The sequence below is a fragment of the Aplysia californica genome, unplaced genomic scaffold, assembly GCF_000002075.1.
Source record: "Aplysia californica isolate F4 #8 unplaced genomic scaffold, AplCal3.0 scaffold00012, whole genome shotgun sequence".
Lineage (NCBI taxonomy): Eukaryota > Metazoa > Mollusca > Gastropoda > Aplysiida > Aplysiidae > Aplysia > Aplysia californica.
The window spans coordinates 315,458-327,834 of record NW_004797282.1 but is presented as its reverse complement, the minus strand read 5'-3'; the positions used below and the strand labels follow the sequence as shown (position 1 = coordinate 327,834).

The 12,377-nt window shown below is 39.6% G+C and overlaps 1 protein-coding gene across 1 annotated transcript in view; it reads right to left on the bottom strand.

Moving 5' to 3' along the window:
• The window catches only part of LOC101864577, a 60,815-nt gene that overhangs the window by 33,206 nt on the left and 15,232 nt on the right, over positions 1-12,377 (bottom strand). The window contains exons 16-27 of the mRNA XM_035970408.1: positions 12,001-12,083; positions 11,183-11,409; positions 10,483-10,650; positions 9,763-9,969; positions 8,693-8,809; positions 7,447-7,581; positions 6,261-6,404; positions 5,029-5,603; positions 3,860-4,178; positions 3,013-3,191; positions 1,552-1,836; positions 808-900 (exon numbers count right to left, since the gene is read on the bottom strand). Coding sequence (XP_035826301.1) covers positions 808-900; positions 1,552-1,836; positions 3,013-3,191; positions 3,860-4,178; positions 5,029-5,603; positions 6,261-6,404; positions 7,447-7,581; positions 8,693-8,809; positions 9,763-9,969; positions 10,483-10,650; positions 11,183-11,409; positions 12,001-12,083 — 2,532 coding nt within the window. The remainder of the gene's footprint in view (positions 1-807; positions 901-1,551; positions 1,837-3,012; positions 3,192-3,859; positions 4,179-5,028; positions 5,604-6,260; positions 6,405-7,446; positions 7,582-8,692; positions 8,810-9,762; positions 9,970-10,482; positions 10,651-11,182; positions 11,410-12,000; positions 12,084-12,377) is intronic.

Sequence of the window (12,377 nt, the reverse complement as noted above, 5' to 3'; positions counted from 1 at the left end):
GTTGCCTGATTTCAGTGGTGAAATTATCGAGAAAAATGGCCACCAAAGTTTGGTAACTCTAACAGCTAAAGAGTCTTTGGAAATTGAAAAAAAGGCAAATTTTGTGCCTTTAATCAGTGTTTTTCAGTAAAATTCACATGGAAATATGTTTTTATATCAATGATCAAAATTTACAAACTGGCGGGAAAATGCCTATTTTTCTGATTTCATTATCTTGACAAGCGCCTGATTTCACCACGCTGCCTCACATATTAATAATAATAATAATAATAATAAAAATAATAATAATAATAATGATAATGATTAATGACATTTATATTGCACTCAACCCCAATTAAAAAACAATCTCTGAGCACTTTACATATATGTGAAAAAGCAAGTCATTGTGTTCCAACTTGAAATCTAGACACATCTATTTCGTCTCAAGTCAGAATTAATTTTGGCCAACTTTTGAATGCATATACGTCTTTTGAATGTATATACGTATGTGTACACAAATGAGCCATTCTCAAATTGAGCACAGAGTATTCCTATTCCTCCATCCTTCTTGAGCAAAAAAACGGATAATGTGTATGAATTCAAGCTTTTTCAGCTAAAAAACAACTAAATATATATCGTACTATTTACTAAAATACCAGTCAAAGTCATCAATGGTATTAGATAAATCTCAAAAGAGATGTGTTTCTCATGTTCATTTTTGTTACATCATTCAATGGGAGTTTTCCATAAGCTCAGTTATGATCGCCAACATGGGCAGAGGACAGGCATGTCCCTTGTACCACGATGTGCTCTCAAACAACATCTTACCCTCCGCGTAGAGCGTTCAGCGTGTTCTTCAAGTCTCCATCCAGTTCATCTGAGGCAAGGGAGCTCACTCCAATAGAACTACTGTCCTCAGGGCTGCAGGATCAAACAGACAAAATATAGCGCTCTGTCCCCGGCAAAAGAGAGAGAGACAAACAGAGAGACAGAGACAGAGACAGAGTGAGAGAGAGAGAGAGAGAGAAAAAGAGGATTACTATCGGAGCTGTGCGCTGCATACTTTCTTTATATTATTGTACAGTGCATTGAACACTTCTTTGTGGAAATGCAGTAAATAAATGCACTTTATTATTATTATTATTTAAAAAGTTAATTTTTCCTACTTTTCCTAAGAGCAAAGATGATAACTTGTATCAGTTTAGATTTAGCTTAGTCTGAGTAAAAAGAAGAGCATAAGCACAACAACAAGACCATTCAATGCATTAAAAAAAATTAGACAGACAGACAGACAGACTAATAAAGAAGTAAGATCTACCTCTTCCATCCTCCAACCACTCAACAAGTCCGCTCTGATAAAAAAGATATTGCGTTATTCTTTTAGCAAAAACACTGAAATATAAACAAGTTGATACAGAAATAGGAATGAAAACCCTTCCATGTTTCAAAATTACAATATTTGTGTGCTTAAGAATGACTGAATCTCACAAGCCCTGCATTTTCAAATTTTAAAAACATCGGCTTTTTCTCACAACAGCACCAAGAGCAGGGTAACTTTATATTACAGCGTACCCGTCCAGGACTTGTGTGTAGGCGTCAATGATCTGGTCATGCTCTAGAGACATGGCCTGTAGGGAGTGCCTGAGAGCCGTCTCCTCGTGCACACTGGCAGTTCCCTCCACCGGGGAGATGTGCCTGGGCCGCGGCACCGGTCCACCCGGTCCACCACCGCCCCCGCTATTGACCGCTGATGACACCGGTGTTCCGTATGGGGACTGTCTCACGGGGCTTGCCTGACGAACTATGGAGGGTTCTGGGTACCGAGGCGGAGTACCAGATCTTGACATAGATGAGTTTCTGATGAATAAAAGAACTTATTAATTGTATAAAAGAAACACAAATTAAGTCTCAGCCATTGATTATTAAGTGAAAAAGTAGACATCAACCATAGCTGAATTTGTTTGAGTAAAGAGCACATCAACATACCTACTGCCATGAAGTGCAGAAGAAAAGCAAAATAGACACTTAGAAATAACAGAGAGAAAGAAAAGAATCAGGACCTGCGGTCTGTGGTGCTCTCTAACCACCCACAACAACAGTAATCATCTCAGGAATATGCAGTTTATTCGAAGCTAAAACTAAAAATCACAAGTCACTCCATTTCTCAAGATTTAACAGGGATGGAAAAAATCATACAACATAGCCCACAAGTTATTCTTGAACAAGGTACAAAAGTCCATAGATTTCTTAGGCGAGAAACATGTGAATATAATCAGCAAAGGCCTTCCTAAAGTGTACAATAAGGTCAGTGCACTTCTGTGTCCTGAAAGCTGTCATACTTTTAGTTTTAGTAAGAGTTTTACGGCACTCGCAACACGATAAGGTCACATAAGTGCTGAAGATTAGAGGTGTTATAAGAGAGTAACAAACACAAAAAAGAAGCAGGAAAGATCAGGATGATAGATGTTTGATAGGAAAGAAGGAGCAAACCACAGCAGAGCACCAGCCAACCACCCACTGTCATACTTTGGAGCCTTTCAAGTTACATTTGCATGTAATAACATGTTGATGTTGAATGTGCCGTTGTTGTTGTTGTTGTTGTTGTTGTTGTTGTTGTTGTTGTTGTTGTTGTTGTTGTCAATTCTGCTCAGCAGTTTGGCAGTCATCAGTATCTAGCCCCGAGCCAAAAGCGTTATGAAGAAATATGAAACAACTGTCAAATAGGTTTAAATAAGGAGCTTTCAGTGTCTGGTTAAAGGGGAAATAGGTTTCTTCGACCCCTTGTCAAAACAGAGCAGATTATCAATGACGCATGACAATGCAGGAAGCCGCCTTAAACAATAATTATTGTTCAAACTTCAACAGCACTGACAGCACCCCGGTCCCCATAAAATGGAATCGGCCGTCAATTTCCTTCAAATTATGTCTTTAAACTATAACTGTCTTCTCAGCGTCACTTCCAATTCCACATTTCTTTTTCGTCACACACCCCTACTAAACAAACATCATTCAATCCCAGCTTCAGTAACTAACCTTCTACTAGGGCTGGGCGACTGCCTTCGCATTGGACTGCGGCTGAGTCTGCGCGCCCTCCGACCCCTGCTGGTGCGCTCCGCCCTGACCTCTTCCTCCGTGCTCCTGCTGTACTTGTGTTCCAACAGCCATAGGGCTAGAACTGTCAGCTGGGCCGGAATACCAAGTCTCATCTTGGGCTGGAGTTTGAAAAAAACGGCAAGGCATTGTGAAACTAAAATGAAAAAAGGTAAGATGTTGTGAAACTAGAATGAAAATGGGTAAAGTTTTGTGGAACTAGAATGAAAAAAGGGAAAGGTATTGAGAAACTAGAATGAAAAAAAGTAACTAAGGCATGTTGAGACTAGAATGAAAATGGGTAATATATAGTAAAATTAGAACTTGAAAAAGAGTAACATATTGTGAAATTAGAGTAAAACTGGTAAGAAGTTGCGTTAAAGAATTCAAACCACTTGTAAGCAGACACCCTATTGAAGGGCAGCATTTTAAAAACTGTTAAAAAAACACAGTACCTGTCAATGTAAGAACACTGTCAATGTAAGAACAATGTTTTTCCTTGCAAAACAAAAAGTTTTTTAAGTGGTAAACCTTGGTAAGTGACTGATATCAAAACCAAGCGTCAGGAGTTGTTTTTTTTAGTTTTTCTCAAGCGAAATAAAAGTTCGCAAAGTTGGAAACCTTTCCAAGTGACTGATTTCAACACCAAGCGTCATGAGGGGAGGGAAGAGGAAGGGGTGCTCATTTTTTCTTTTCCTTCTCAAAATCATGACATGTGAAGTTATGCAGATCTGCCTTTGGAAGGCAGAATATGTTACGCCGTTCTGCCTTCAGTAGGCAGAATACTCACAGCAATCTCTAGCACCTCCTCGTGGTTCACCATGCCGAGAGCGTGCGACTTGTTGCCCCACATCTCCAGCCACTCCAGCAGCTGCTGCAGCGTCGTGTACTTCTTCCCAAAGTTCACCGTCAGCGACCAATACTGGCCCTCTTGCTCCCGGCTACCCAGACTGCTGTACAGGTTGTCCTCCGATTGGGTGAACCGGGAGGCCATGTGCGACAGGTTTTGGTGACTTCCCCCAGCATGTGACGATGGGTGAGGCAGAGAATCTTGATAGCCGACCAGGATGAAATTATTCAACTCGTCCAATCCTGGTTCACTTTCATACCTGAAAAAAGTGATAGACAATATAACTGAGTTTGTCAAAAGTGGTAAATGCAAAACAAAATTACTCTATACAAATGAATTTCTTTTAGAAATATTTAAAGAACAAACTTGACAAATGCATTAAATATATTTTTGGTATACATGAATCTAGCAAAAAACAATCCTCAGGAAACATAGTATGTAGGAAAAAAACCCAACATCTTGTAATTTTCCAGAAAATCCGTAAAGCAAGTCAAAACATTTTAGAGCTCAAATCAACCAGACATACGATTAACAGAACAGAATTTTACAAAACGTTTGGTACTTTTTCCTCTGCTTTCCTCTTATTATTTATACTTTTATTAATACAATCAAACATGCTCTAATGATCACCTGTTCAAGACAACAGCCTGTACAAACAACCACTTCCCACTTCTCCCTTGTGTTTTTTCTATACAATGATGACACTGTCCAAAAAAACCAAGATCTAAGGTTTAAGACAACCACTTCTCTCCTCAACAACGGGTGATCAACTTGGACAAGTTCAACTGCATTTCACTACCTTAGAATTACAAAGTTCTATCTAACATTTTTGGCTGCTTTGAGTTACCAAAACCATTTGGTCAGAAACAACATGTGCAATCTGCTCTATCAAAAGCATAAGATTATTCAGAGTCGTTATCAAGATATTCAAAGAATTGCATTCGAAAAAAACTTGACATGATGCGAAACTCAAAATTTTTTTATGTCAAATTTCTCAACACTAGGTACTGAGTAGATAAAACTTTGTAATTCTAAGGTAGGGATTTGTTGAATTTAACAGACAAACCAACGTCAACTCGTGACATCGTCCCCGTGCTGTAATGACGCACCTTCTGACAGTAGCATGTGTCCTCTCTAGTGGGGCGTCCATCATACTCTTGCCTCGGAACAACCCCACAGGGTGTTGACCCTTCGGGCCGACCTCTTGACCTTGATCGTCCTCAACCTCCTGTCTGAACATTCGTCCTGACGTTCGACCAGGCACCTCTGGGTCGCGACTCCGTGTCCTGCGAGAAGGGCTGCCCGGACCCCTCTCACCGCCCCGCCCCCTCTCTTGAGCTTGTGAGTCACCAGAAAAGACAGAAAGACCTTTTTGTTTCTTGTGAGCAGAACTGGCCACACGTTGGACAAAAAACGACATTTCTCTGTCCACGATATCTTTGGCAAACACTCGCAGGAAAGGGAGGCTGGCATCTCTGCCCTTCTCGTCCATGATGTCAAGGACTTTGCTGAAGCTGATGGATACAAAGGTATCGAGAAAGTCCAAGTAGGACTTCTTTGTTTCAAAAGGCCAAGAACCAATATCTAGTCGTCCTTTTCTTGAATCTTTGTGACTGACATTGAAGACGAACTCCTCATATGAACCATAGCACTTACTCTTTTTCTTCAGTACTTTGTCCATAATCTGGAATTTAAAAAATAACAAAAAAACATATTTAATTAAAAATGAAAAAAGAAAATGACTCTTTCATCCACTTCTTTGAACACCAAATTTTCTACACCTTATAGCAATAGCTGCTTTCGTTATCAGAATCAATAAGATATAAAAATATAGACATACCGTTAAAGCACTAGTGAATTTAAAAATATCTTTTATGGGACTTCATATTCTTTATTGGCTTCTTTTACCGACTACCAGTTAATGCAAGAATGGACAATCTGTAGCCAGTGGTCAGTAATACTCAAACTGAAAGTCTGTGGACCGTCCACACAAAACTTATGTACAAGACATCTCATCTTTGACTTTGAAAATGGCAAGTTCAAAACCACAGTAGCACTGATAATACAATCATAAATGTATGTTTTATCTCCCCCTTCATCCAAACTCAACAAAACCTGCCATGAACTAACAGCTTATGAGTTTTTTATTTCAGGCATAGTTTAAGCTTTACATACTTGCTGTTTCTTTAACGAAGAAATATTTTTTATTGAATGGAACTTTAATTAATCGTTTTAATTTTCCTCAAACATCAAAGCTGTCAGACTAGAAGTCAATATCTATTACAAATACAAGCAATGCTTCAACACATACAGACAGTAAGAGTGTGGCAAACAAACCCACCATGCATTGTTTATGGAAGTAAACACTGAGACTTTTCCCTCTAGGACTGGCTCCCAGGAAAGTGACCGACTTGCGACCATCCTCATCCATCTCCAGGCTGTCCCCCACAGATCTTCCATCTGCCTCTGGCACCAGAATCACACCCTGGTGTACAGAAAGTATTGTGGCGTCGGTAGTCAAGTGGTTAGGCTACCGGACTTGTAATCATGAGGTTGTGGGTTCAGGGGTTCGAGCCTCAGGCCCAACATTGTGTCCTTGGGAAAGGCCTTTTACAAGAATTCTCCTCACTTCACCCAGGTGGGAATGGGTACCCGACCATAGGCAGTGAAAGATCTTGTCAGTGTGTTAATGTTTTAGCGCCCATAAAAAGGCAGCTTGCACAGTATGCTTCCCAGGAAGTTGAGATTGTTTCAGAATGCTATCAGGTCTGCTGGAGTAATAATATAGATTGTAAAGTGCACAGAGCTTGCTGCTGAGCGGGAATTGGGACTAAACAAATGCTATTTATTATTTATTATTATCATTACAAAAACTGACTTGAGAGAAAAGTCACTCTTATCAATACATATTATATGTCACCCTATGATAAAACTGGCCAACCCACATAATACAAATCTTTTTTTCAATTTGACTAATCAATAATGAATTATCCATGTCATATGCTTAGTCAAACACAAGTCTGAATTTTGACTAGCAATGCTCTTAAAATGTTACAAGTAAAGGTGGCTGCCAGGTTGCTGCACGATGAAACGAAATAAGTTATTTGCGTCTCTGGTAAAATTACTCCACTGGGTAAGCCTGTGTTATCACAAGGGCAATGATATTACAAAGTCAAAATTATCAGCTCATCATGATAGACGCTTTTCTGCCTAGCTTGTGAGAAATCTTACCTTTAAAATTTTGAGTTTCACAGCGTAGCTAAGCGTTTTCAAATGCAATTCTTTGAATATCTTCATAACGACTCTGAATAATCTTGAGAATGTGACAGAGCAGATAGAGACATTTGATTTCTGAGTAATTCAAAACGGCCAAAAATGTCAGATGGAACTTTGTCATTCTTAGGTAGCGATTCAAGAAGTTACAACATCTCTATACTTCTTTACAATAATAAGTAATCAACGAGGATCGCTCTCTATGGTCTTGTCTTCCCCCCCTCACCCCCCCCCCTCACCCCACCCCCCCTCACCTGCCAGGAGTTGAGCAGCCGCTCCAGCCTCTCCTGGACCTCAGGGTGCAGGTTCTCCGTGTCATACAGGTGCTCGGCCAGGATGTTGGCCGTGTCTTCTGTGGCGGGGAGGTCGAGCAACAGCGACATCACAACCTGGGGGAGGGTGGGAGGGAAGAGAGAACGTACGAGGTCATTCTTGAGATGGCTGTGTCCTTTTCTTGGAGAGATTTTTTTTTCTTCTCCAATTGATAAAGACTGACAGCGATCCCACCAAAAAATGTTACCTTAGAAAGGAGAGGTAGATCATCAGTTTTTAAAAAGAATTAGTCTAGTTTTAGTAAGAGTTTTACAACCTTTACAAAGCTATTAGGTCATATAAGTGCTGAAGTTTAGAGGTGTTACAAGAGAGTAAAATACTTGAAATAACTGTGCCCTTCTCTTTGGAAGATTTTTCTGTCTCATTGATAAATACTAACAGCGATCCTACCAAAAAGATGAACCTAAGAAAGGAGAGGTAGATCATCATTTTTTTAAAAGAATGTTATGGTGTTGTGTGAAGTGGTATGGTGCAGTGTGGTGTGGCATGGCGTGGTGTGGCGTGGCGTGGCGTGGTGTGGCTTGGCGTGGCGTGGCATGATGTGGTTTGGTAAGGTATGGTGTGGTGTGGCGTGGACTGGACTGGATTAATGTGGTGTGGTGTGTGGTTGGGTAGGTGTTTAACATGGCTATAGACACAGTAAGAGTCACATAAACACCAGGTTTTGAAAAGCGAAAGATGCCAGACATGAAAGATGCTTAAAAGGTGCACATGAAAACACAAAAATGGAAAGCAGTTTCTGTCTTTACTATTTTTCTATCTTATTGAGCTCTTACACCTATTACAGAGAAGTATCTCCACATGGAAAGGCTTGTGAGTGGCTGCAGTCGACAACAATAGATAATAGAAGAGACATCTTGACTATATTAGCACCCATGACTAGCACATTGGCTTAATTTTAGTTTTAGTAAGAGTTTTAGAGCAATTGAGACACAATAAGGTCATATTATAAGTATTGCTATTGGTGTTGTTGTTCTTTTTATTTTATTATTATCATCATTATTATTATCATCATTATTATTATTATTATTACTATTATTATTATCATTATTATTATGATGATGATGATGATGATGTCCCAAAAAAACTTCATCTCTGGAATAAGTAAAGACATAATAATATAAACTTAATTTTCATAGTTGACAAAATCCTCCTGAGTACACAAACCTTATAGACACTGGCTTCATCCGAGAGAAACCTGCTGAAGGCCACCAAGTGAACAGCCCACTGCAGGGTGGTGAAACATTTACGTAGCCATTCCTCCTCATTGTCCACATCCACACCCTGGTAGAAGACAACAAGAAAGTTCATGAGGTTTGTATTTGTGGAGACCTTATCATTCATTTTAAAAAGTGCCATTGGGGGTTTAATAATTGTTAAAGTATTATGACCCATCAACACAATTTAGATCAATTTCGAGGCAGGCAGGGCCAATCCAAGCTGACACAAATACAACATTAGAAACTGAACTCCTTTTTTTTTTTTTGGTAAGAGTTTTACTGCACTTGCAACACAATAAGGTCATATATATAAAGGCAGAAGATTAGAGGTGTTACAAGAGAGTAGTATACACAAAAAAGAAAAGAATGACCAAACAACACCAGAGCACCTGAGAACCACCCACTAACTAGTGTCTTCTGCATGTGACAAGGAAGTGCCTTACTGCTACACTACAGATGTCAGTATGGGATCCGGTGGCTTTGATTGGCAGAACACAGTGAAACAACAAGAATGTAAGAGAAAGAGACAGAAAAGAACACAAAACCTGCAAAGGTCAGCTGCCAACCACTTATGACACAATACTAACTACCTGTGTACCACAGCTGACACTTTATTACAATTCATAGTTTTTAACTGTATTCTCCACAAAAATACACTTTGCTGACTTTAGAAAACATAACTTCTTTTAATTCTAAATCAATACTTCTCAAGAAGCTCCAAATCGCTACCTTAGAAATACAAAGTTCTATCTGATATTTTTGGCTCTTTTGAGTAACTAAGACTATAAGGTCAGAAACCATATGTTGTATCTACTTTATTAAAATCATAAGATTATTCAAACTCTTTATGAAGATATTAATAGAATTGCATTCGAAAAAGCTTGACAGGGTGTGAAGCTCTATATTTTTAACATCAAATTTCTCAAAACCAGATACTGAGCAGATAACACTTTGTAATTCCAAGGTAGTGAAATGTCACTTATCTCTGGGATAAAAATATTTCAAGGGAAAACTCACCAGGCTGAGAAACTTCTCCCGCTCTCGGAGGTTGATGGACAGCTGGTCCCTGGCATGGAGTAACCAGACGAGCGAGCAGAACTCCCGGAAACTCGACAGGACTGACTTGATGGAGGCGTCCTCACAAGGGTAGGGGAACTCGGACTCCATCAGCTGGTACTGGTACAGCACGTCGGGCAGGTCCAGGCAGGGACCCTCTGTGTTGGCCTGGGGAAAACAAGAAAACAACAGAGGATGAGACGACAACTCAATTTCTTCCTCCACCTTAAATTTTTTAATCGGTGTCTTCAACACATGACCAAAAAAAAACAAGATGATCCATTTCGACAGTCTTCTTTCTTTTTAATTTTCAGCACAAACTAAGGAAAATTTTCATAGAAAATCTTATTCATTTCACAGCAAGAAATGGACAAAAGTAAAGCTAACCCTACCCCCCCCCCCCCCTCCAACAAATATTTCTTTGAGTAACAAAACATTCACAGCCTGCTGTTTCCTTTCTGTTTAAGACATAGCTGCAACCCACAGTAACTCCTATGGTGACCCTGGATGTTGCACACTAGGTCACGCAGTTCAAAATGGGAGGCTATATTTTAATTAAACAAAGAAATATTCAAATACAACCAGGGCATTCACTGCAATTCACTTCACAGCAAGAAATCTACAAAGACAATCATCATATTCACCTCACAGTAAGACAAATTCAAAGGACGTGATTCTCACCTTGAACTGTGTGGCCTTTTTCTGCACGGACTCTAGAACCTGCACGTACCAGATCACGGACGGCACAGACAGGTGAGTTGCGTTCATCACGCACAGCGCCAGCTGGATCAAAGAAGCGGCTTTTTGACGCAGTTGCATCTCATCTTCGGCTTCCATAGAGTAACGGGCCTATCATGGGAGAATGGAGGGAACAAGGGAACAGAGGATCAGAGGGTTGCAATGAATTACCATGTTAAAAGATGCAGAGTACGTAAAGTTATGATTTTTAAAATGTACCCTTTCTCTATTGAACACATTGCATTCTCCTGAGTACCGTAATCTGTTCTTTTATTTATTGGAGGTTTATCAGGAACATCTAAGTTGATAATGAGACCTCTTTCTTTACCTTTGCAGCTTTGAATGGGTTGTGTATTATCATCATAGTTGACAAACAAAAGAAAAACTGAAATTTTGGTCACTTCCATAGACTAACAAAAATGCAAGAATATTTTGTCTGCAAAGGGATTCAACAGTTCAATGCCGAGTTTTCTTCAGATACCAATTCATGAAATACAACATCATCATCGTTATCATCATCATCATTTTACAGCAGGCAAAATACTTGAGACTTGGATATGGTTGTCCATATTTAATCATATGTTCTTAGACGATCTAAGATCATCATCATCATCAACAATGACAGATACGTCACCACTAATACCTTATCAGTCCTTGGAGGCTGAGGGCAGTACAGGGGTGGGGCTGGCAGGTAAAAGTCTTTAGTGACCAGCGGGCTGAACTGTTTGACCACCTCCTTCAGCCGAGTGACCAGCGAGTCCAGAAGCCAGGAGCCGACGTCCACAAAGCCCATCACACCAGCCAGGGAGATGTCCTCCAGGACTTTCGTCAGGCGTGTCACGTCCGAACTCATGGCGGCCATCAGCAAGTCTGGAGACAAAATGTGTCACAGCGTGGTGGAATCAGGCGCTCCTCAATTTTTAGGCATTTGGGGTTATTGATATCATCTTAAAACCTGTTCATTCGTCTACCTTTTCGTGAAAAAAAAAAAACCATCTATGTTGAGTAGAAGTCGAAATATTTGCTATTGAAGGAGGTCAGGGTCGTCTGGTTTAGGAGGTAAAATTAGCGAGAAAAAGGCCGCCAAAGTTTGGTAACTTCCATAGCCTGAGAGTCTTTGAAAACTGAAAATGTACATTTTTTCTGCCTTTAATCATTGTTTTTCAGTATAATCCACACAGAAATGTGTTTTTAAATGGAGGTAAAAGGTGTAAGGCCAAAAAAAGAAAATTAGAAAAAAATTGCTCATCATCCAAAAAATTGCAGATTTCTTTGATTTCATTATTTTGACGAGCGTCTGATATCACCACGATGCCTCACAAATGAGGAAATGGTATAGGTTACTGCCCCTATAAACACTATAAGGTCATTTAAGAGGTGGGACCTCTAACCTTAACATCCATCTCCGAAATGACCAAGCTAAATAGGAAATTCATGTAAAGTGCTATTGTGAAAACTTACCGTCTTTCACAAATTTTCCCATCTGCCTCTTCATTATGGCATCAGGAGTAAGCCAGTCAGGTAGCATCAAAGGCTTCTTTGCTCTACACACACCAGAAAAAATAACAGGATGAGTCATGACAGTTGATCAAAACCAGGTACATGATATGAGAAGTTCTTTTGTCTTTGTTATCAAAGTCACTCACACTGCATGCTTTCTTTGTTAAAAATAACACACAGCAACATAAAGAGTCCCATATAAGTCAACATTACATTATGATAATAATTTTATAAGAATATTCTTTCAATGATGAATTTGAACTAAAACACTATAATTGCATATCTGTGGTTAAAAGGTTAGGCTCTTCACCTTGCATTCAAGAGAATTGAATTCAATT